The 23,811-nt window shown below is 39.0% G+C and overlaps 4 protein-coding genes across 5 annotated transcripts in view; 1 reads left to right on the top strand and 3 right to left on the bottom strand.

Annotated features, from left to right (window-relative positions):
* The first annotated feature begins 113 nt into the window (after positions 1–113).
* LOC111661014 (uncharacterized) lies at positions 114–4,730 on the top strand. Its single transcript, XM_023414477.2, has 2 exons — positions 114–307; positions 2,606–4,730. Exon 2 carries the CDS (start codon positions 2,616–2,618, stop codon positions 3,156–3,158), a length of 543 nt encoding a protein of 180 aa, XP_023270245.1. The 5' UTR covers positions 114–307; positions 2,606–2,615; the 3' UTR covers positions 3,159–4,730.
* Positions 4,731–5,105: 375 nt separating this feature from the next.
* LOC111661008 (uncharacterized) lies at positions 5,106–9,556 on the bottom strand. Of its 2 annotated transcripts, XM_087176095.1 has the most exons (3): positions 9,412–9,543; positions 9,231–9,319; positions 5,106–8,024 (listed from the first exon to the last, which is right to left on the bottom strand). In XM_087176095.1, the coding sequence occupies exon 3, from the start codon at positions 8,015–8,017 to the stop codon at positions 6,821–6,823; it is 1,197 nt and encodes a 398-aa protein (XP_087032221.1). In that variant the 5' UTR covers positions 8,018–8,024; positions 9,231–9,319; positions 9,412–9,543; the 3' UTR covers positions 5,106–6,820. The 2 variants fall into 2 exon arrangements, with proteins under 2 accessions (XP_087032221.1, XP_023270235.1); XM_023414467.2 differs by lacking the exon at positions 9,231–9,319 and having other exon boundaries at positions 9,412–9,556.
* A 1,385-nt stretch (positions 9,557–10,941) lies between these two features.
* On the bottom strand, positions 10,942–14,837 carry LOC111661007 (uncharacterized). The gene is made up of 2 exons (XM_023414466.1): positions 14,765–14,837; positions 10,942–13,924 (listed from the first exon to the last, which is right to left on the bottom strand). Exon 2 carries the CDS (start codon positions 13,915–13,917, stop codon positions 12,607–12,609), a length of 1,311 nt encoding a protein of 436 aa, XP_023270234.1. The 5' UTR covers positions 13,918–13,924; positions 14,765–14,837; the 3' UTR covers positions 10,942–12,606.
* A 759-nt stretch (positions 14,838–15,596) lies between these two features.
* Positions 15,597–23,811, bottom strand: part of letm2 (leucine zipper-EF-hand containing transmembrane protein 2) — a 16,723-nt gene continuing 8,508 nt past the window's right edge. The window contains 7 exon segments of the mRNA XM_023414478.2: positions 15,597–18,875; positions 19,554–19,622; positions 20,609–20,707; positions 21,384–21,503; positions 21,921–22,040; positions 22,537–22,740; positions 23,115–23,373. Coding sequence (XP_023270246.1) covers positions 18,819–18,875; positions 19,554–19,622; positions 20,609–20,707; positions 21,384–21,503; positions 21,921–22,040; positions 22,537–22,740; positions 23,115–23,373 — 928 coding nt within the window. The 3' untranslated portion in view covers positions 15,597–18,818.

The following is a 23,811-nucleotide window of genomic DNA, read 5'->3' as shown; positions in this document are numbered from 1 at the left end:
CATTACGTGTTCACTTAGGGGGGAGTTAAATAATTGAGACAAATTTAGAAACAGACGCTCAGGTATTTATATGCCTGTTGTCTGTGGTACAGCAGCTTACTGTACATTCAGCCAGTGAGCAGGTGTGAGTCAGAGTGATCCACTCCACCTGATTGAAGTTGTCTGGAGGATAACAGGCTGGCCCTGAAACATACTTCCCTACAGACAGTCAGGAGGAGTCTGAGCTGCAAACACGCACTTTGTGGAAGAGGAGCATCATCTCAACTGCCGCACTGGTTCCTCTCCGTTGAAAACAGCCACTCAACAGGTGAGATGTCTTATTCTAAGAAAACAATCATTTTTTAGAATTAAGGTGTGTTACTTTGTTTTAGTATAAACTGGTATGAAGATTTTCAGCAGGTTGAAATGGTGTTTCTTATTTTCCTATGTTGTTTTTGTCAGTGTATTTCCCTTTTTTTTTTTTTTTGGATGTAATGTTAATACGTCCTCTGCTGCACAAATTAGGGACCATCTCTAGAAAGCACAATTAATGATACACTGGGAAACGGACCATGGTGCTCCAAATTAAATCAAGTATTTCATCTTCTCTGTGAGTCTAGGCTACTGTGGCTGTAATCTGAGAGTTACTGGATTATTCTCAAACTAAGTGACCCCGTGTAATTATAGCTCAACTCATCTTCTGAGAGGACACAGATTAGAGGGTAGTTTGACGACAGCAAAGCAAATGATGTCATGCTGCTCACTAGGAACACACTGTAGTCGGGGGGCGGAGGTATTCAAATTGTTTACTTATGTAAAAATAATAATACCACACTACACAAATACTCCTCTATAAAAAAAAAAAAAAAAAATTCATGTAAAAGTATAAAAGTATTTACAACTAAATGTACTTGAAGCATAAAAATTTAAAGTTGTCATGATGCAGAATGGTCCCTGTTTTATTTTGGGATCATTTATTATTGAGCAGTACTTTGGTGCTGCAGTTGGTTTAGGTGGAGTCAATTTTAACAGCTTCATATGGGCTCCTGTTGCGTACTTTAATGTACGATAATCCATCATAATTTATAAAACGTGCATCCTTGATCTGAAAGACTAGTAACTACCAGCAATAGCTGTAAATGTAATAAATGTAGAACAGTATTTCCTCAGAATTGTTGTGGAGTTGAAATATAAAGTGGAAGGAAGCCACTCAGGTTCAAAGTTATAATTGCATACAGTACTTGACTAAATGTTTACATCACTGCTTATACTCCTAATTTGTAATTATTTGTTAGAAAAAATATTGTCAAGAGTGTGTGAGAAAAAACTCCAAGAGTCATTTAAAAGTTCACTTAATCAATCATCATCTTGCTTAATCAAACATTTTCTATTGAAAGAAAATGTCACATTATTCAATTGATTATTTTTATTATTTATTATGACTAAATACTGAATGTCATATTGACAGTGATAAATTATAGTGACATATCTAACACACAATGCTTTATATTATGTTACACTTTATAATAGTATATTATTACTGTTTAATATGTGAATTTACATAGTCTGCACATACATTCTTTGTAACACTATATACTTGGAAATTATGAAATCTATCTGATCCCATGTCAGCTGCAGTGTTAAATTGTGTTGCAAGAGTGATTGTGTAAGATGTTTGTTAAAGCTGGATTAAGACCAGTGATCTGTTCGGCTCTTAATTTGTCAGAGATGTAAAAATACCACACAGCAGGACTAAAGCTGCAATGAGAACATCCCATGAGTCTCTGTATATATGTGTGTGTGTGTGTGTGTGTGTGTGTGTGTGAGTGTGAGTGTGAGTGTGAGAGCACTGTGTGTCCTAACCCTAAGCAATGGTGGAATATTACTAGGTGCATTTACTTACTGAAGTACAATTATGAAGTACTTATACTTAAGTACTTTCATTTATGCTACATTTTTACAGAGAAATACTGTAATTTTTACTCCGAGTCCTGCACTGAATGAACATCTATAGTTTGCAATTACTTAAAAATCAAGATTTTGCACCCATGAATATGATGAAATTCTAAAATATGCACTTTTATGCATTAAACTACCCAATGTTTGCCTGATAATATGAGCTATTTTAAATTTTGAATGTATGATTTATAGCTTATTAAAATATTTGTTATGATTTACTTAAGGCTTCCTTAACATCTAATGTATTTCTTATAATGAGTTGGCCTTTTCTATAATAATAAATACATTTTTAAATGCTACTTATTACCTGTGATTATCTTTATTTTTTTAACTCTGGAAAGTGTTTTTTGCTTGAAAAGTGTTCTATGAATTAACTGCTATTATTAACTATAATTATTATAAATGACCTATTATTATCAGTAACAGAGTATTGATAGAGTGTGTTATTACTTATTACTTTTATTTAGGTAAAGGATCTGAATACTTTTTCCACCACTGTCCAGAATCATAATAATTGATAAATGATAGTTTCCTTACATGCAACTAACTAAACCTAACAAAAGAAAAGTGAACAAGTCCGTTTCTAGTGGTTAGACACTAAGTCAGATACTCTCCATTAAGGAATTCACATGTCCTAACGATGTTTCCTTTGTCCTATTTTTTACAGAATAAGAAAAATGTTGGTCCTGCAGAACCTCCCCCTCACAGTGGCCCTCTGCCTGCTGCTGCTTGCCACACTGTTACCCAGCTCTGAGGCCCGGCGTGGTCGTGGAGGTGGTGGCGGTGGCTTTGGCCGAGGTGGAGGAGGTTACAGCCGGGGCTGGGGTGGAGGTGGCGGACAGGCCTACAGACCAGCACCTGCCCAGGGCAGTGGTCCCAGTGCAGGGAAAATAGCAGGGGCAGCTGCAGCGGGCGCCATAGGAGGATCAATGATCGGGTCTGCTTTGAGCCGCCCTGGGTATGGGTACGGGTATGGTGGAGGTTATGGGGGTTATGGTGGTGGATTCGGTGGATATGGAGGATATGGAGGGGGCTATGGCTACCCACGATATGGTGGTGGTGGTGGTGGCTATGGCCCCAGGCCTGGCTATGAGCCCGAGGGCTCTGGAGATATGGAGTACTACACTGGCGCATCCAGTGGCCCCATCTACAACAGTATCATTGTTGTTATCGGCTCCCTGATGTCTCTGCTGATGGGCCACTGGATGGCAGTCATGTAGAGCTGGAGACAGAGCTGAGATTCCAAAAGAAGACGCAGAACCAAACCATGACCAAAAATAACCCACGACCTGACTGTACACAGGACCATTTTTCATTTAAAGTCAAATGTCACCTAAAATATGATCCTGGAGAGATGACAAGCTGTGGCCAATTTGAGACTTCAGTGACACTCCATGAGGACAGGAAGAGGAATTTGACCCATTTAACATCTACAACATGTCAGTGTGACACCGTGCTTCAGTCTGCAGGTGTACTGATGAACAAAGACAACTTCCTGTTGATATTTGTCCATGAATAACTATCTCCATTGTATCCTTCACTCCTGTTTTTCCTTTTAATGTGTCCAGTCTTTTTATACTTTTGATGGTTGTAGTACTAATGACAGTGATGATTCATTGTTTTTTCTCCATAAACAATCTATGAAGACAGCAGGATAAAAAGAATAGATGTGTAATCAGGTTAAGTCTACCTCAAGAAATAATTTCCAGACCGGAGTTTAAGAGCAGCTATACTCTAAATAATATGATGCCATTTCTCAGTATATTTCATCATTACATAATCATTTTCCCTTCTGATTCACATTGTCTACTCTGCATATGTTACATTTTCAATGTATTCTTGTATATCTGTACAGTACATAATTAAAGTACATGTTTATGCCATTCTTTAGACTTTTATGTAACAGTGCAAAATAGGGTCCCATGTTTAATATTGTTTTATAAGTAAAAAGAACTTAGAACAAACATTTCTGTTGAATTTTATTGTCTACATTGTTTATTCAGATGTGACCTGCTAAAATAACAGTGGATGATCCACTGTTTAGACATGTTTAGATACCCAACGTCTATGTGCATTTTTAAGTGACAACAGTGTAGACTTTTAGGAAAACTCAAGAGTTTTGAACTTGAACAATTGATTCTTGACTAAACAGCAGGAACCAAACGCAATATCTACTCAAGCTCCTCTGTTCCGGAGCTTTCAACCATATCTCACTACCATTAATCGGCACATTGATCTTTCAAGAACAACCTTTAATCTGACATGGACAAGAAGTCCTCAGAATAATGGAGGGTTTACTGCTGCAACTCCATAACAGCAGAATAGTGTTGCATGACTCAGCTTTTCAGCTGACAATAACATCCTGCAGCCTTGCATCATATATCCGCTTCATGAGAGCAGCAGCCGATCACACAAGTGCTCGTGTTTGCTTTCTTCTGTCCTTTACAGTGCTGTAGTAACCATCTCAGAATCTGATGATGATGCAGTGTGTGTTTATATTAAACATACATACAGTAAACATACAGCAGTGTTCTTCACATTCAGTATTTCATCACAGGCTCATTACCTGAAACAAGAAGTGTCGCCACACCCTTGTGTTGTTGCTACAACAGACTTGACTTTTTACAGTCTGAGTTTTGGTTTACACTTAACCCAGAGCCATATTTTGCCATATATGTAAAATAAAGTCAGGGATAGAGGTTTATTTCTTATGAAACTCAATATTTATATCTCAGAATTACCTGAATGCTGCATGTTGTGGTTTTGGAAATAAACTATTACTTACAAACAAGTCTGATGGCACTACACTTGAGTATTTCCATTTTCTGCTATTTAATACCTTGTATTTTATACCATCTATTGCACAAAGACAAAAAATATATTTGAATATGTTAAGACTTACATTATTTCTTTTTCATATTAAAAAAAATCTAATATAAAATAAATTCTTGAGGTTTCCCTTTGAAATTATAATAAGGTTATCAAGCCTCAAATAATTTGAGCTCAGTCCACTAAAACAGTTTACCCAGATTATCTTAACTTCACATACAAATGTGTTATATCATCAAGTTGTTACTCAAAAGATTTTCATATAATGCTGGTTTTCAGTCAAAATGTCACCTGCAGTTCTAAATGTAATCAAACAAATATCCACAAATGCAAATTAGTAAAGTTAAGAAGTTTATTTGACCAGAAAGCATAAAATGCGAGTCAAAGCTCAGTGTTCAGTAGAACCTCCAACAGCACAGTAAATGTGAACCGTCACAGGAGAAGGCATTCATGTCTTTACAAGTGATTAATGTGCATTTTCAGATACATTCAAAGCCAGACACATGATAACATTGGCTACATACGACAACACATTAAAAGTCCACTGTGGTTTTTTTTTGTTACTTTTTACCACTTGGGGTCAGGGATTTTTTTACTGTCTACTAACTATAAAAAGTGTTGTCATTATAGTTCAGTGATAAGCGAATCGCGGAGAGCAGCGAGAGATTTCTAAACAGAACAATCAAAAGGCAGAAGGTGTTAGTGGTGAAGCTTCTCCCTCTTTATACCAACATTGTTTCTAGTAGTAGGGATTGTGTGTTAGTCACGTTTGTGTTTTGTCAAGAAGTTTTGAGTATGAACTTTTTGCAATTCAAACTCCAGACAGTGCCTATTTAAAATGTTTTTTTGAAGTCATCAGCTTCCATAATCAATTCCATAAAAAGTATTATTGTGATAATCAAGCTTGGTGAAGCTCAGCTGATAATGCAAGATAACACTCAGTAGCTTTGGGAGATGTATTGCAGAATTAGTGGTTCAGGAGTCTTATACTTTAAGAGCCCTTCTACAATCACAAGCTACACCAGAGACCGGGATGAGAGGCAAAACACTGGACAGACAAGCGACGGGAGGGAGGGAAGTATATAGAAAAATATGAGAAAATATACAATATACTTTACAAAGTGAAGGCAGTACACATGGAAAAATGAATAAACATTCAGAGAAAGTGATCTTTGCTTGCATTGACTTCAAAGTCTGTCATTTTAGGCGTATTAGGACAACAGCAACTGTCTGTTTAGAGAATCTGTTTATCCGAATTAAATAAGTACCCACAGATATAATCATCTGCCTTTTTGGTTTGGGTTTCTGTGGCTCAGTGGACCTTATATGATAAAAGTTCACATATGTTTCACGCTACAAACACATCAGTAGATATGATCCATTACAAACACCCAGTCATGCTTATAGTGTAAAACCTCCCAGTCTAAAACACTGATACTAGCAGTCTTGGGGATAGTAGGCTAATTGAATATCGAACAAGTTCAGTTTTCCAACTCTGCCCTTGAAACAGAGTCATTGAACATAAATGTGTCTGGAGTTGATGAAATTATATCATACTTAAAGCACATCTCTATCATTGCAAAGCAGTTTATTTATACAGATCATCACCATGACAGAGACTGTACCGGACCCGTGGGTGCCGACTAACCCTCTCAGATGCTGTTTCCTCTGAGACATAGAAAGGACAAAGATCCTAGCCAGTCAATATGTTTTAAAAGCACAGAGATGAGTCAGAGCTGGTGCCACTCATCAATTATATGGCTAGAGAGCCTGTTAAAGTAAATCTAAATGGACATTAATGGATCAAATTTCTCACCACCATCACAATCGTGCATCAGAGTACAGTTAATGGGCCCTTTCTCTTTCAGAAGAGGAGGAGTAAAAGGGGAGTGCAATTTCTTGTAACACTTTTGATTTCCTTTCCATTAATACATATTTCAAACATGCAGCCTAAAAAGGAACTGTAAGAGATTAATCCCTCCATAAATGTTTTCCATCTGTTTGGTGAAATTCTTGGACACATTCTCCATCATTTTCACTGTTAATGAAGGCCTCAGTGCGGCAACATTAGTATGTTGCTGTTCAGTAGCATCAGTATTGTACTGGTGACCACAGCTAAAAGCCCTTTCAAGCCCATCTCCAGTCCCTGCACCCCTCCTGTCTCTCTCTTCAAGTACTTTTCAGAGTAAACCATGTACAGCTCCAAACATCTCCTGGCCTTCAGCTGCTCAATCAGTGCCGGATAGCCGATCTCCACAACACTGACTGTATCATCGTCATCAGCCTCACTGACAGCCTGTGAAGCTGGAGGCACAGGACTGGCTTCAGGCCGATTCAGAGAGCGAGGAGTGGTAGATGCAGATGCTGACGACTGTTCTGCTGCAGTACTGTTGGTTTCTGTTTTGTTGCTGCTTGTGCCAGTGTCTGGAGCTGAGGTGACAACAGTAGTTGTAGTGGTGGTTGTGGCGGCAGCTGGTTTGTTTTTTGGCTTTTGATTCTCCTCAGGCAGAACGTCTGTTCTCTTCATGCATGAGTCCATGAAGCTGTCATAGGACTGAGGTGGTTGGCTGAACTTGTAGTCTCTGCTGTAGTCATCGTTATCAGTAGACTTGACACCATATTTCCTGTACATGTAGTGGTTGTAGTAATGCTCTTCCTGGGCGTTGTGGAAGTGGAAGGGAGGACGAGGGAACCTCCCTAGCCCGTAGCCCAGAGCCATTCCTGCCATCGCCCCTCCAGCTGCTGCCATTACTGCACTGCGCCCAAACCCTCTGGAGTTATCTTGGGGATACACCCCCATTGCCTGAACTGAGTTGGAAAAGGGAGAGCCACGCCCACCACCGTAGCCCCCGTAACCAAAGCTGCCACCATAGTGAGGGCTCAGGATTTTGTTGTTGGGGTTTTGGTTGATGTATCCACCTCCATGACCGCCATAACCTCCTCCATATGGGGAGCCCCGTGCTGGATACTGGTTATGGTACCCTCCTCCACCCCCCTGCTGAGGGTAGCCGCCCGGATACCCAGGTCTTCCTGGCTGCGGAGGGTAGCCTCCTTGATTGGTTTGTCCAGGCTGTTTGGGGTATCCACCCTGATTATTTTTCTGGCCTGTATTAGTGCCTCGGTTTGATGTAGGGAACTTCTTTGAGCTGAAGCTTTTCCCAAAGCTACCGCCCCCTTTCTTAGCCAATGTGAAATGGGTGTGAAACAAAAGAAGTAACAGACACAGTACAGATAATGAATTCATCTTCATCTTCACCCTGTAGGGATGGGCAGGGAGAGAAAAAGGAAGATTAAGAAAGGGAGAAAGTCTAGTCAAGAATAAGTTGTAACTAATGTTATTGTCAGTCCAAAACCTAAACGTACATAATTTACTATCATAAGAAAAACTGCACATCCGTGAGGCAATTTTTAAATGAAAAATTACATCTACAAACATAATTGTCTGCCATTGGATTGATCAGCTCTTGATTTTATCCATAATGCCCACTCGTAACTTGATTTTATTCACTTTTATTCCTTAGTTTAAGCATATGAAAGATGTCAGCAACTACTGTAGCACGTACGTAGAAGGAACGACCTGTATGCCAATTATTTAATTATAAAATGAAATGAAATCTGATTATCAGGCAACAGTTTTTCTCATAGTGTGTTTCACACTTGTGAAGTGTACATTAAAGTCTTGTGTTTTAACATTAGTGTGATTTTTAATAGTCATTAACAGAAGAAATATGAAATGCCTCATGTCTGGCAAATTATTTGGTGGTTTCAGAAGTAGCCTTTCAATAATGAATTCATCTCATGAATTATTAAATACTCCTCTCCCTTGCAAGATAGCACATGTACTGCTTTTGGCAATTCAAGAATAGATATCGGAACTGATACAATAAAGTACTGACTGGTAATGATGAAGTGGATCTGGTCGTCATATTACTTAATAGATATGGGATTGAAACCAGGTTTTGTGGTATCAGCCACCCTTTCATTTCACTGTTGCAAACAGAGGTATTAAGTGTGTCTGGAAACATGGCCAATACTCTGTGTGCCCATTCACACACCCAACAACAACAACACTGGTATTAGGTTATATAGGCTATCCCACAAAGGCATTAGATAGACGGCAAATACTTATTAGATAAGGATATTATGAAATGTTAAGTAACAATTAGGGCACAAAAGTCACATTAACGAGATGAGGTCAGCATTTTTCTTTTTAATGGATCTGTTAACATTAATTTCACCCTTAATTCGCCCAATTTTACAAATTTTACTTCATAATTTTCAGAAAACAAATCTCTCAATACACAAACACAACAGGTGCGGCAGTGATGGCACACAATTAAAAAACCTATTGTTTTTTTTGTTTTTTTTATCGATATGACAACAATATCCTAACACCTCTGAACAAAGCAACCCATAAACGGAATATTTATGAAAACACACTGTAGATAAACAATAGCACTGACCTTGTACTGACAGTGCACTCACTTAGATGTGGCCTGTCCTTTGCTACTGACCAAACGATCAGTTTACTATCAGGGAGGGGGTGAGCGAGCTACGGGTTTCATTGAAGGCAGATGATGGCGTGAGGTAAAAAGGAATTAACGTAAAAATGGATAAGTACTTGAAATAAAGAGCCAGTCTTACCTTGAATGATGGTTGTTTTGGTTGGGTTTTTTTTTTCCCGTTTTACTTAGCTTCACTGCCTCGCGGAGCTTGCCAAACCCTTTCACTTGCGCATTGACGTGAACGTTTCCTCCGTTTGGAACCTGGATAGTTCCATATGACGTAACGCCGCCGAGGGATGTGGATGGCCTCAAAACAGAAGACAGGGGCGGGGCTTCACTTGACTCACTTCTCAGCATCATCAAACCTTGTGACAATGTCAGCCTCATCCGGAAAATCACCAGTGGATGTTGAAACCTTTACTCGAGTGAAAGTACCAGTATAACAGTGTAAAGAAAACCTTCTAGTATTTGTATATTCCTGCATCCAAAATGTACTTTTGTACAGACTTATTATTATTATTATGATGAGCAAAATGTAAAAGGCGTGGGTTTGGTTTTATCTTATCTTCATGTGCAGACACGCATAAAAACCTGACTGCAACAAAAAAACAAAAAATGTAAACATGTATTTGCTGATGCAACTGGAACAAACCTGATACAAGCCTGAAACCGGACTAGTATAAACATTTTTATTCCTGATTTTAAACAGTTTATACATACAATATTACATTCATCACACACACACACACACACACATATACATATATATATATATATATATATATATATATATATATATATATAATGATGCCTGACATTAACAAACAAATCAGCTGGACAAGCTGTGGCTAATTTACCTTATAAATAATATGCATTTATAATATGCATGCCTTAATGACCAATATGCAGTAATAAGGGGCACTGATGGCATTAAATAGACGATATTATGGCATATAAAAGAAGATACATGTTTGGCTTGATTATAGTACATTCTTATTAGCTAAGCTCAGCTGTCACTTATACTACAGTTCTTCTTGAAAAAGGCCATGATGTCTTATTTGATTTGGGACCTTTTTTTATCCCACTGATAAAGTTAAAAAAAAAAAAAAATTTATATTAATTTTAAAAGTAACTCCTAACTACAGCTGTCAGGTAAATGTAGTGGACTAATAAGCTAAATTTCCCTCCACTACCTTATCGTCACCAGATAAAAGCTCAGTTCTTCAAGGATCAAATATTTGAAACTTACTAAACCAAAAATTACATCTCATCTCTCATTGAGCAATACGTCCCTTTCATTCATTATTAATGTAATGTAATAATACCCTTCAGACACTTCAGACTTTGCGGTTCATCTCAAAAGCTCCCATTTGCTCGTTGGCAGCACTGTGGACTTGTGGTAAAAGAATGCAGGATGGCTCGTCTCGGTGACTCAACTGCAAGAGCCCTTACGATGAAGGCTCATTTCTGACCGGAGCAGCCCTCGAGTCCGTCCCGTGGCCCCTTTTAGGAGCCAAACAGAGAGCTCAGTGCAGGAATACATTGTTAAATACAGATGACGCCACCTGTTGCCCATTGAAAGTCCTAGATTGAAAACCATTTGAGAATCATTCAGCGAACCCATAACCCCCTGTCTCCCTTAGAATAAAAACAGTCATCGCAATAGAAAATCTGTTAATTCATTTAAAATCAACCCAAAGAATCCACTCATGAATCTGTTGGTTTACTACTCATACCAACACAAGACAATAGTGATATTTTCACAGAGACACATTAATTAGATTTTGCTTGACAGGCAAGATGGCAAACAACTTTTAAGGGTGATTCTAATGTTAAATCTGGTTTTACGTTGCCAAATCACTCGTTTTCCATGGTAAAGTGATAAAGTGCTGCAGGGTAAAACAGCTGTGCAACTTTTACTTTCTGAAGAAAACAAGCCTGCAGACTACACATCAATATCAGGTATCTGTGACAGTAGAAGATAGTAACAGTCTTCAGACAGGCACAGTGTGGAGCTGTTCACAAAAAAGGTAGAATATAAACCATTTGTTCACAATTACAACTCCACAGTGCACCTTTTAATTTGTTTGATGATTAGACAAAATCTTGTACAAATCATAATTCAATCTCGCCAACCACAAACTGATAATGCAAGATAACATTCAGGAGGTGCAGGGATTAATTCAGTTCAGATTCAGTTCATCAGATGTACTAAGAATTTTTACAAGCATACGCTGCCTCAGAGGCAAAACACTGAAATGAAGAGGAAGAGGGAGGCAAGTATATGAAAATATTCCAAAACATTCAATGTGCTGCACAAAGTCCTTTGAGAAAAAGAAGTAGCCAATATCATCCACGATACAGAATAATTGAGAAAAAGGTGCTTTTCTTCCCTTTGCATTGATTTCAACATAAGTAAATTAACAAGTGTTAGGAAAACAACATGCATACTTATCCAAATAAAACAAGTACCAGCAGAGATCATAACCAGCCTTAAACAGGGCTCTGATTTGATTATCTGTATTTCAATGCTCCATATGGTGGTTGCATAAAGGTTCAGTTATGTTAAGTACATCAAGAAAACATTCACTATATTCTTCTCAGTCAATATAATAATTCATTCTTTTCCTCTTTCGAGTGCCCTTGAATCAGACAGTCGTTCAACATCAGCACCCCTTGAGTTATACAATCACTATTTCATACTTCAAGCTCTTCTCCATTGTTGCAAAAGCTGTTTATTTACACAGGTGACACTGTAACAGAGCCGGTTCCAGCTCCAGGGCGAAAACTAATCCCCTCAGCCACTGACGCTGGACAGTTTGCCTAAATAAATAAAACAGGACTAAGTTTACAGTTGTGCTCGCAGCTCTGTGTCGTACATCGACGCAGTGGTGCTTTCAGTTAAATGTTAATGTCAATGTGCTAACATGCTCACAATGTTTACCACCATCTTAGCTTTGGTTAGAATACTAATTTTGCTCTTCGTTTAGCTGAGGATGATAAGAATGTCAATAGTTTTGCAAATATTTGGTCATAAAGCAAATTGACCTAATGATTGTAGCCTACTGGATGGAAAAAGTCATCGCATCACCAAACGCATTACTTTTATTGTGACAATCCACCCAAAACTCATTAAGATATTTTACTCAAAGCCAAAAATGTTGACCTTGTGTAATTGGGATTTGTACCCAAATGTCCACACAAGATTTCATGGCAATCCATCCAGTAGTTGTCGAGATCATTTCAGTCCGGTCCAAAGCAATGGACCGGTGGACTGACACTTTCATCCTTTGAGCGTCCATGGTGCTTATGTACTTAACTGCTAATGAGGGCCTCAGTGCAACAGTATTAGTATGTTGTTGTTCAGTAGCATCAGTATAGTGCTGGTGACAACAGCTAAAAACCTTTGCAAGCCCATCTCCATTCCCTGCACCCCAACACTCGCATTGGACGCTGTCTTTTTCTTCAAGTACTTTTCAGAGTAAACCATGTACAGCTCCAAACATCTCTTGACCTTCAGCTGTCTGATCAGGGCTGGATAGCCGATCTCCACAATACTGACTATATCATCATCATCATCATCAGTAGCAGCTTTTCTGACAGCCTGTGAAGCTGGAGGCACAGGACTGGCTTCAGGCTGATTTAGAGAGCGAGGAGTTGAAGGTGCAGAGGTCGGGGACTTTTCTGCTGCAGTGCTCTTGGTCTTTGTTGTGTTGCTGCTTGTGCCAGTGTCTGGAGCTGAGGTGACAACAGTAGTTGTGGTTGTAGTGGTGGTTGTAGTTGTAGTTGTAGTGGTGGGGGTGGCAGCTGGTTTGTTTTTTGGCTTTTGATTCTCCTCAGGCAGAACGTCTGTTCTCTTCATGCATGAGTCCATGAAGCTGTCATAGGACTGAGGTGGTTGGCTGTACTTGTAGTCTCTGCTGTAGTCATCGTTATCAGTAGACTTGACACCATATTTCCTGTACATGTAGTGGTTGTAGTAATGCTCTTCCTGGGGACTGTGGAAGTGGAAGGGAGGACGAGGGAACCTCCCTAGCCCGTAGCCCAGAGCCATTCCTGCCATCGCCCCTCCAGCTGCTGCCATTACTGCACTGCGCCCAAACCCTCTGGATTTATCTTGGGGATACACCCCCATTGCCTGAACTGAGTGCGAAAATGGAGAACCACCCCCAGCACCGTAGCCCCCGTAACCAAAACTGCCACCATAGTGTGGGCTTGGGATTTTGTTGTTTGGGTTGTGGTTGATATATCCACCTGGATAACCTCCATGGCCACCATAACCTCCATAACCTCCATGACCACCGTAACTTCCATAACCTCCATAACCACCTTGACTGCCATAACCTCCATAACCTCCTCCATATGGGGAGCCCTGTGCTGGGTAACCGCCAGCTGGATAGCCCCCTGCTGGGTATCCTGGTTGCTGGGGGTAACCTCCTGAGTTAGGGTTTCCCATAGGTCTGCCTGGTTGCTGAGGGTAGCTTCCTTGGTTGAACTGTTGTTTACCCTTAGATTTGGTGTCCACATTCGGTTTCTTCTTAAAGAGATTAAATTTCAGGGCAAGCCCTGTTTTTCTCGTGGCCAGGGAGAAGTCAATATTCAAAAGAAGGGACAGGCACAATGCAGCTATTACAGTCAGCTTCATCTTTGCACTGCAGAGAGGAGTTGGGGAAAGAAACATGAAAATATGAGAAAAAAATCTTTTTTTCATTAAAATCTTGTCTCTTTCTGAAGAGTTGTCTTTCTGGAAACGGTAGAGTTCACAAAGTGCTTTGAGGGGATATATTTTAGGACCACAAGTAACAATCTTTTTCCTCATCAGTTAATCTGCCAATTATTTCCTTGATCATACGTGACAGCAGCAAATCCTCACATTTGAGAAGGTAAAACCAGCAAATGTTTGACATTTTTACTGGAAAAATGACAAATGAAAGGAAAATGATGAAAGATAAATCGATTGATAAAATAGTTACCAATTCATTTTCTTTGTTCTAACTAATAGATTAATTGACTAATCATTACAGCTGTATTATATTGACCTATATTGCATTACATTATGTTAACATACATTTGATGGATTTGACCACCTGTTTTACCCCATGAGTTCAACATGAAGCTGTTGGTCCAAAATAGCTGCCAGGCTTAAAATATCACAGACCCGTCAGGCTTATCTTATCACAGGCGTCCAAATGTCACTCTTTGTTTGTAATTAATATTGTTTTTAAGGCTCAACTTTTTCTTAAAGTGCTCATGAAGACCTAAAGAAATGTACTAAGTTACACGATGGTGTGTCAGGTGGTGTGTCACCTGATATCCATTAGCTAAGATCAGGAAAAGACAGTCACATTCATTAACACCCACTTGGGGTTGTATGAGGGGCACGGTGACGCATTGTGAAAACATTTTCAGCTTTCTATGGAAAAAGTTACAAACATGACACAAGTCAAATCAGAGAATATTCATTAACTCATGGCCATACACACATTACTGACCTGGTGCCGTGAGCGCCTCCACAACACTGCCTTGTTTTTCTTCATCATGTGGTTCCCAAACTTCTTTGAAGAAGTCCCCTCCCCCCCTCCCCCCTTCCCTTTCCCGCGGGTAAAATAGTTTGTGCCAGAAGTTTTCAATTATTAAGATAAAAGTCTCACCCCCACATTATAAAAACATTCCATCATAGGCACAGAAGTATTAAAAACAAAATGTACTTGAGTTTCAGAAGTAGACTACTCATTATGTGAAATGGCCTTTTCTGTGTTTTGTCATAATTTTGGAAATGGTATTGGTTAATGTTATTTTTATTTATATACAGAAATGTGATAATCACTGCTAAATGGATAGATTTACACTAGCAGGCAACCTTATGAATTATTGTTGAATTGCACTGTTATCTCCATAAACTTATTTCAACCATTACCTTGGATGTTTCTGTCTTTAGCCACATTTGAAAGGTAATGTTGGATGTAATATCAGATCTCCGCTAATTTAAAGTCCAAAGAAGAATTTGTGATTTAGTGTTGCTAAACATATTGTGTAAATTATTGCGTTTCTAATGAATATCTAATCTATTCAATATTTGGTCTTGGTTTAGGCATGGATTCTTGTAAACAGATGACGCCACCTGCTGGCCATGAAAAAACATACATTTAAAAATGCTGCTGTGGTGAGTGTTTCTGTGCACACTGTACATGATTGTTTAAAATGGCTACGTTAGCGTAATAATGTTAGATGTTCTGCTACCACAAATACAACAGTGATATTCTCACAAAACAATTGAAATCATTTCAACAAGTACTGTCAACAAAGAGAGATAGGAGACGACTGTAAAGGGTTTCATGATTTTAATCATGTGATTAATTGTTTTTCATCACCTCAACACTCATATGCCATGGTAAAGTGACGCATACATTTAATGCAGGGTAATGACTAACTGAGCAGCAGTGCAATTTTGAACTGAAAGAAACAAGCCTGTAGACAAGTGGACGCATCATGATGGCACTGATGCATCGGACCAGCTGAGACAGTAGGTACTAATAGTTTCCACACAATATGATGCTAAAGAGAATGAAAAGGAAACAAACAGCTCCAAGAGTTGACAGGAGAAAAGGTTATTTAGTATGAGATAGGACGAATAGATGGGAGATGCATCCTGTCCAATAACTGGGGTAGAAATTTACAGCTTTTTCATTCTGAGTGGCAAAGCAGAAATATGAAACCAGTCGAGTCGTCCACATTGTTTAATTTCTGTGCAATCTTTTAATCTTGCAGTACACAGTACCAGTCATCAAACAGATCAAGTCAGGAGATCTTCCAGCAGATCAATTCAACAACATGACATGTCTTTCTCAACAGGGCAATGACACGTGTTGTTAAAGAGCAACTTAACTGACCTCCAGTTCCCTGTGGTTACAGGTAAACCCAACCACACCCATCAGTAGCTAGGTTACTATCCAAATGTGGAGCCAAATTTAACCGAATTTCAAGAAAATCTGTGGCAGAAAATGCAAATTAATGCATATCTCATTGCTGTTTGGGTGAATATTAGGAGCTGGTAGCGCTGATTTACCAGTCAGGTGCCATTAAACCACTGCAGCAGAGGAGGACAGTGCAACATTTAAAAAAGCACCAGTCAAACTTCAAATGGTGAAAACAATGTAGGAATTTAGGAACGCCAATTTTTCGATATATTTCAAGATTTATTTTTAAAATTCTACTTTCTAAAATTTTCTCAACTCAAGGTTGTTTTTATGCGCAAATTAAAATGCACTTCAAAACAGGTGGAAGTACAACACACCTGTCACACCGTGCAAGATACAGTCATGAAACTTTTACAGGTGGTGTGTGTGGTTGAAGGCCGAGTTCAAAGATGGGTGTCATCTGACCAATGAGTGCCGAGTACTAATGGGTGGGAACATCAACATGTTGATGAGTGTGCAGCTGATGTGATCCTATTGCAAGGTGGTCTCTCGTCATAAGTCACTCTTTAAAAAGCACCATTTGTTTCTATAGAAAACTACCATAAATGCTGCATAAATCAGTTCACATCCACTCGGAAGTTTGGGGGAAATCTCAGGATTTTTTTTTAAATATTGCAGCAGAGCACAAACCATAAACGATAAAGCACTATTTTTTTTTATTTTTATCAATTAATCCTTTTTTTTTTTTTTAATATCTCCTTCACCCCACGAGAGCAGATCTGATTGAAAATGTGTTTTTCCATCAGCATCAACACTGGTAAGGGAAGGATTCATTTGGATTCGTCTTGATACTCGGATCAAATGGGAAGGGAAAAGGAGACATTCCACTAAAGAGAAAAGGTGCAACTGGGCATTTATAAACATACTGAGGTGAATTCTCAAACTCAAATACAAACAGATATAACAGAGAAAATCTGTTCTTTGATGAAAAATGCAAACATGAACCCAATCGCCCTTTAACCTTAGGCACATATGTAAAACCAATAATATAAATCTTCATTAGCAATCAATCTGCTTAAAAAAATATCCTTTCATTTATGGCATCCACCTCTGGGAGGTGCCTATGGATAAATAGCAATGAGGAAAACTGGCAACGACAACCTTTCATCCAGGTGCAATTAAATTAGTGACTCATGAATGTCAAAAGTTTAAAGGGGGATGAGAGGGTTACAAAACACACATAACTGTATTTATACAGTACACAACTATGTAGTAAACCTTCCAATAACAACTAGTAGGGTCATATACTGTATTATCGTTAGAGCTTAATGAAGTAGGACAGTCGGGCGATCAGTCATATTGCTACACATCTACCTCTTTTAGTGCCACAATACCAAAAATAACAATCTCATTTGTGGCTTTTGTGGCTTCTCCCCCACATTAATAATATATCTTTATGGATAACATCAAGGATTTTCTCTTTTTAGTTTAAAGAGATCTTAGCGTCATAGTGTTAAAAACACAATACATACAGTGTATATGCAAATAAACCCAAAGAGTTTGGGTTTTTGTTTTAGTTTTTTACAGATTGTCCATTCAGTGGTTTACCACCAGCGACAGACCGCACTTTACAACAGTCACCTCTGGGTTTAAGGAGTGACCACTCTCTTAACATTACAGTCTTCATTTACTCATTACAGCAGCAAGAAACTACCTTTAGTCGCCCTGTTCAGAGGCAGAGCCGGTCCAAAGCTGCTGGTCCACCCGCTGACAAAATCAGATTATGACTGAACCTTTTGCATTTTATTCAATTGCAGGTTCAGTTTGTGCCGTCTTTTTGGTGTCTACTTCAGCACATCAGCGTGGTCCAGCTTACTGAGCAAAGATGAAGGAGGGACAGAAACTGAGCCAAAAGGCTCAGCAGAAAAATGGATAACTTCTCTCTCAGCCTGAACAGGAGTTAAAAAGCTACGCAAATAAAACAAAGTAAAACTGCTGAGAGAGAAAAACTTGAAAATTTTCAAGAGACATTAGGCCTTTGCATAGCAAACTGTACAAAGCTGCTGCTGTGATGTAAGAGAGCTGAAAATATACAAGATATTTACAAATTTACAGGAGGAGGAGGAGGCTGTCTAGACTGTAGGGAGACACCATCAAACAGACAGCTGACCAGGATCAGTCATGGGCGGTTTGGGCGTCACTTTGAGGACATTAGGTCAAACAAATCACACCATTAATGGGCAGCCAGTCCAATGAGATTTCAGGCTGGTTTGCCCAGTTCTAACGGAGGGTTATAGTAAACGGAGTGCACGAAAGCGACGGTACAGGGTTGAGGGTACACAGAAGCTACTGGTGAGACAAAGCTAGAGAAACAGCAGACCTTTCCTGGGTGTTAACAGAAAGGAGGACGAGGAGGGAACAGGACTCCTGGATGAGTTGTGTGATCAGCTGTTATCGAATGCCAGAAACACTGCTTCGTCTCCCTCTTGTCTAAAGAGGGGAGAAAGTAATAGAACGTAATGTAATATAATATAAACCATCGATGACTCTGTCACTCTTCTCTCCCCCCCTGACGACAGAGCTCAGTTTGAGTCTATCTCCACTTCAGTCCGGAAGCTCCTGCTCCTCTTTAAACACCGTTGGCACTCATCTTGCTCTTCTGCGTCACCTCTGTCGCTGCTTTGGCCTGTGGACGAGGTCAGAGAAATTAGTTTGATCATAGATTCCTAATGTGTCAATTTTTACAAAAACTATTTAACAAACCATTTTAATTAATAACATAGTTAATCCATCTATCATTTTCCTGGCATGGACAAATTATGAAACAAAAGGACCCTGGGCATAGAAAAGTAAAAGCCCCCCACCCCTCCTATTCCATGAGAGTAGTTTTAAAGATACAACAATCACATTAAAAAATTCAACTCACAGGGGTTTTAGATATGTGTTTTGAAGTCATGTCATATCCCTTTAAATGACCGGTTGATTTATAAAAACAAAATGACTTGGGAGCGTGCGTGACTGTGACAGGTCTATATTTAACAGCTATTTTTAAAACCTCACACAGATTAAATTGCTGTTGATCAGTCCCTACTCTCCCAGTAGCTTTCTGTATGTGCGAGTGTTACTCTGTCAAACATATTTCTTCTATATATATCTATATAACAGCTGTCCAATCAGTCTCTATACATTCCTTATCGTATCCAAGTATTTTAGCTGCTGTGTTCCACTGTCAGAGATTAGCAGGTCATGTGAGATACATCAAAGCAAGGGAGAAAAAACTGGATTACGAAACCCTGTCTAGCAGCAAATCCCATGGTGGTTTTATGTGGCTGCCACAGGTCTAAGCAACCATGGGTGCTCTCACCTGAAGGACTTCGGCAGGTGTCAGAGGTTTGTCCGAGACCACAGGAGCCTTGTCTCTCATCTCCTCCACCTACAACAAAGAGTAAAAACTACATAAGAATAAAACTTTCCTTCTAGACCTGTTTTCATATATATGTTACTATGATAAAATACCCACATTAATATATGAATATTAATCAGACTTTTCCTGTTCTATGAGATTTATCTTTTCATGAACTTATAATAAGCCTATTTCCAATGCATGTTTGACAAGTCAGCTGGTTTATAAATAGTCTATTTAGCTCTGATATTATTATAATCTATTGACAGTTTCAGGTATTTTTCAAGCAAAATGTGAGGATTTAATTATTTTCTTTGTTATATATGTCTATACTGAATATCTGTGGGTTTTGGACTGTTGGTAGAATAAAACTATAAATTTGAAAACTTCCACATGAACTGTGGGACATAACAGGGATTTTATAGAACAGACAATTACTTGAGAAAATAATCCGTAGATTAAATGAATAATGAAAATAATCATTAGTAAATAAGTACATTTCCTAGAATGTCATTTTTTTTGCAAAGAGTTAGACACAAAACCAATCTCATATCTGTAGGTTAAATATGGACGTACTAGCAGCAGCTGGTTATCTTATCTGAGTACACTAACTGGAAAAAGGGGGCAAGAAATCAAGAGAGCAAAAAAGCCGTAAATATTGAACTATTCCTTTAAGAAGACTTTTCTCAAACCAGGTGTCCAAAAATCACAGTTTACTTTGTAACTCGAAGATCAGTGGCTGAAAGAAACTGCAAATTTTCTTGCCAGTTTTTCTGATTTTATTTGTTTCATAATTCTACATGCAGCTTTTATGAGTGTCTGAATATATGAGAATATCACAGGACTCGACTGCAATTAGAAAAACTGCCTCACCAATATAATAAGCGCATCTACTGTTTTAGCAGAAATCTATTCTTAACTATAGTGATGACCCAGTTTCCTCTCCGCCATCAATACAGTTCATCTTATCTCATGCTGCTGTGTGTTTTGTGGCTGTGTTTCAGGAGTGCACTGACCGGTCTGTCCTTGATGATGAGAGCAGGGTCTGCCAACATGTCAGTACTGACTGGGGATGTGTTTGCTCCTGTATTCTCCGCTGGGGGAGGAGTAGCTTTCTGCAAAAATAACAACAAATATCTGGTCAGAGGACTGAGTCCAAAAGGCGACTGGATGCTCAGGTTCATTTCTTGGTAAAATTTCCCCTCACTCAAAAATAATGACACTAAAGGCCTGTTTTCACATTCATCTGCTGAAGGGTAAAAGTTTCTTTGTGCTCACCCTAAACCTGACGTTAACCTGTGTACGTGTGAGCACGTATGAGCACGCACGAGCAGTAAATACCAGTTTCACAATAATACTGGCCAAGGTATGGGGGGGAAAAAAAAAAAAAAAAAAAAAAATCAGCGAAACCAGTAAGGATGTGTTGCTGGTTTCATTGATGTTTTTCACACTTTACATGCACTTACTAAGTACTTCTACATACCAAGTGCATGAATAGATTGATATGTGCACATTTTTTCAGATCTTCCACACAGTATATAGCTAAAATTTCTCTGGCTCTTGGAAGATTCATAGACTAAACCATTAATCAATGAATGAAAATAATCATTACAAATAAACAGACAGACCCAGAAACATCATAAATAGTTATAAAACAGCTCCTTAATAAGGATAGCAAACACCAAATGTTCCAAACGCCAGTGACCTGCGTACAACTCTCCCTAATCTGTACATGAGGGAATATGCAGTGGTGTGGCCTGTGAGATGTTAAGTAGATTGTAAAGGTCGAACCTCTAGTTTGGGAACAGGTGGGATGACTGGGGGTTTGGGTTTGAGGTCAGTCAGGTACATGGCTCTGGAGAGCAGCAGCAGCGATGGAGGAACATTCTCCTTCAGGTGAAGGTCCAGCCACTGGGTGGAAGAGAATAACATTTATTAAAGGAGATCTCTGACAAGACAGACAAGGATCTTTAATCACAAATGCCCACAAAAACAAAGACTTCTATTTGTATTCATTTTATATTGCATTTGTTTACACAGGGTCTTTTACACATGGACGTTTTAATACCGTCTAACGCCTTCTTTAAGGAAACTATTTTGTCACAAAACAAATATGAAGAATGATTATGCCATTTAAAAAGATTAAAATTAAGATTAAAAAGAGACCAAACTGTATGTTTGATAAATGGAAAAAAAATGTAATCCATTGAAGTCTCATCACAGTCAATCAAAATAAATGTAAATGTAAAATATCAGAGGAATCAAACATTTGTGAAATCAGGATTTAAATTCTGCCAAGCAACAAAAGCTAGTCATTCAGTAGCTCACCTGCTGCATCTGCAGACGTAGCTGATCCGTGGTGAGACCCAGAGACCTCATCCCACGGCTACGACATGCTGCTTGTAACTCTGACACACTCATAGCTGCCACACCCTCTGCTGCAATCATCTGTGAAGACACGGGGAGAGGAGAGTTAAAAGAGATGCACAGGTGTGAGAAATTAGAAAATCTGAAGTTAATTCGGTAAGAGGACAACAGAGGTCGAAACATTCCAGTAGTTTTGAGGCTAATAGTGTACAATATACCACCAACCATTTTTGAAACTTTACCAAACTGTTTAGATTGTGGATGCTCCAGAGAACAACTGATTTCTGTTCATTTCACTACAATATAACAGGAAAGTATTAAGTTTTGAGTGTGGTTTAAGTATTTGACAGCAGGGACTGTCATGAAAAGGCTTCATAACAGTTGGTGCTCCAAGAGAGAGATGGGGCATAATTCACAAAACTGGTATGCTTGGGAAAATAGTGAGCAGCTATAAAAAAAAAAAAAAAAAATAGAAAATGGGATGGTGTTTCATATCCTCTGTCTGTTTCTTCCTCTCATGACTATAAAATCTTGTTGACAGTTCCTCTGCCATAAAACTACAGGTTCACAGTCTCACCTCATCATCTGATTTGATGGTCCTGAGTTGCATCATCAGCTGAAAACGCAGCAAGTTGTTGGTGCCGATGGGCTGCAGCTCCAGCAGTTTGCACAGAGCCACCAGCTGTGGGCGCTCGAGGTGCTCCAGCGTCAGTTCGTCCTCAAACAGCTTTGAAAACCGGACGATGTCCTTCGTGGTGGGCTGCTCGCCTGTGCCCCGGACCTGAAAGGTACGCACAGATGTCACGGATGTGAAGCGATGAAAGCATCGCGAGTAAACGTCATGTAGCTTTACCAACAGTTTCAGAACTGATGACAATTATTTGTGAGGTGTATGGACAGATTAACCTCCTAATGGGCCGCAGGGCAACAGTATACATGGCAGTTTATGACAAAGAAAGAGATGCTCTGCTCCATTACTCCCAAAATGTTTTCTCTTCACAACATATACATTATATATTCTCAATTATAATCTCAGTTGTGGTTCAGTTTATGCTTAGAAATGGACTGGGTGTTACCTGTATGAAAAGTATGCATGGGCTGCCACCAACTTTTTGGACACACATTATGGTAAGAGTTACCTTTGCTGTAATTTACCTTTTGAACATATGTGGAGAATCGCTGCGTTTCATCATCTGTCTGGGCTTTAGCCTTATTTCTTCGGGCCATCTCAGCGATGGTCTCTTGGAGAAACTTGGCTAGTTCCAGCTTCGCAGCCAGACCCTTCTTCTGCTTCTCCTCCTGCACGAAGAGGAGGGAGGAGACATGGGTTAGCTTTAGAAATATACTCTCAATACAGCTACAGTGCCATACATTAATATACAGTAAATACAGTAGCAACTGACTGGTTTCTCCACTTCAGTACACTGCATTTTTTACATTACAAGTTATATATATTTCATTATTACAGAGGTAAATCTTTTCATTGTGGTAGTTGGATATTTTAAGAGATGCAGTTGTTGGTGTCAGTGGTCAACTACAAAAAGCTGTGGACAATATGAGACAGTTGCAGATAATGAAAATATAAAAATAGCAATGTGATTTAATATGTTGTTGTTGCTTGTTTGCCTTGTTCAGGACTTTTGCTTATGTTTTCCTTCATGTTTTGCTTTTTCTCTCAGCCACATAATAATATACTTATTTCAAAAGCACCATGTTTTGCTGCCAACTTTTACCACAGACTAGTTTGTTTATCTTCTCCTGCAAGGAAAACATAATTTTTCATAATGGAAAGGCAACGAATAAAAAAACAAAGCAGATTTTTACTAATTAAAAATATCAATTAATATTATTT

The sequence above is a fragment of the Seriola lalandi genome, unplaced genomic scaffold (genome assembly GCF_002814215.2).
Source record: "Seriola lalandi dorsalis isolate HSWRI2012SDOR001 ecotype SW California unplaced genomic scaffold, Sedor1 jcf7180002054529, whole genome shotgun sequence".
NCBI lineage: Eukaryota > Metazoa > Chordata > Actinopteri > Carangiformes > Carangidae > Seriola > Seriola lalandi.
This window is presented reverse-complemented; position numbering and strand designations above follow the sequence as displayed.

Coding starts and splice junctions, on each gene's coding strand:
- LOC111661008 (XM_023414467.2), bottom strand. CDS start 8,017: ATGAAGATGAATTCATTATCTGTACTGTGTCTGTTACTTCTTTTGTTT.
- LOC111661014 (XM_023414477.2), top strand. CDS start 2,616: ATGTTGGTCCTGCAGAACCTCCCCCTCACAGTGGCCCTCTGCCTGCTG.
- LOC111661007 (XM_023414466.1), bottom strand. CDS start 13,917: ATGAAGCTGACTGTAATAGCTGCATTGTGCCTGTCCCTTCTTTTGAAT.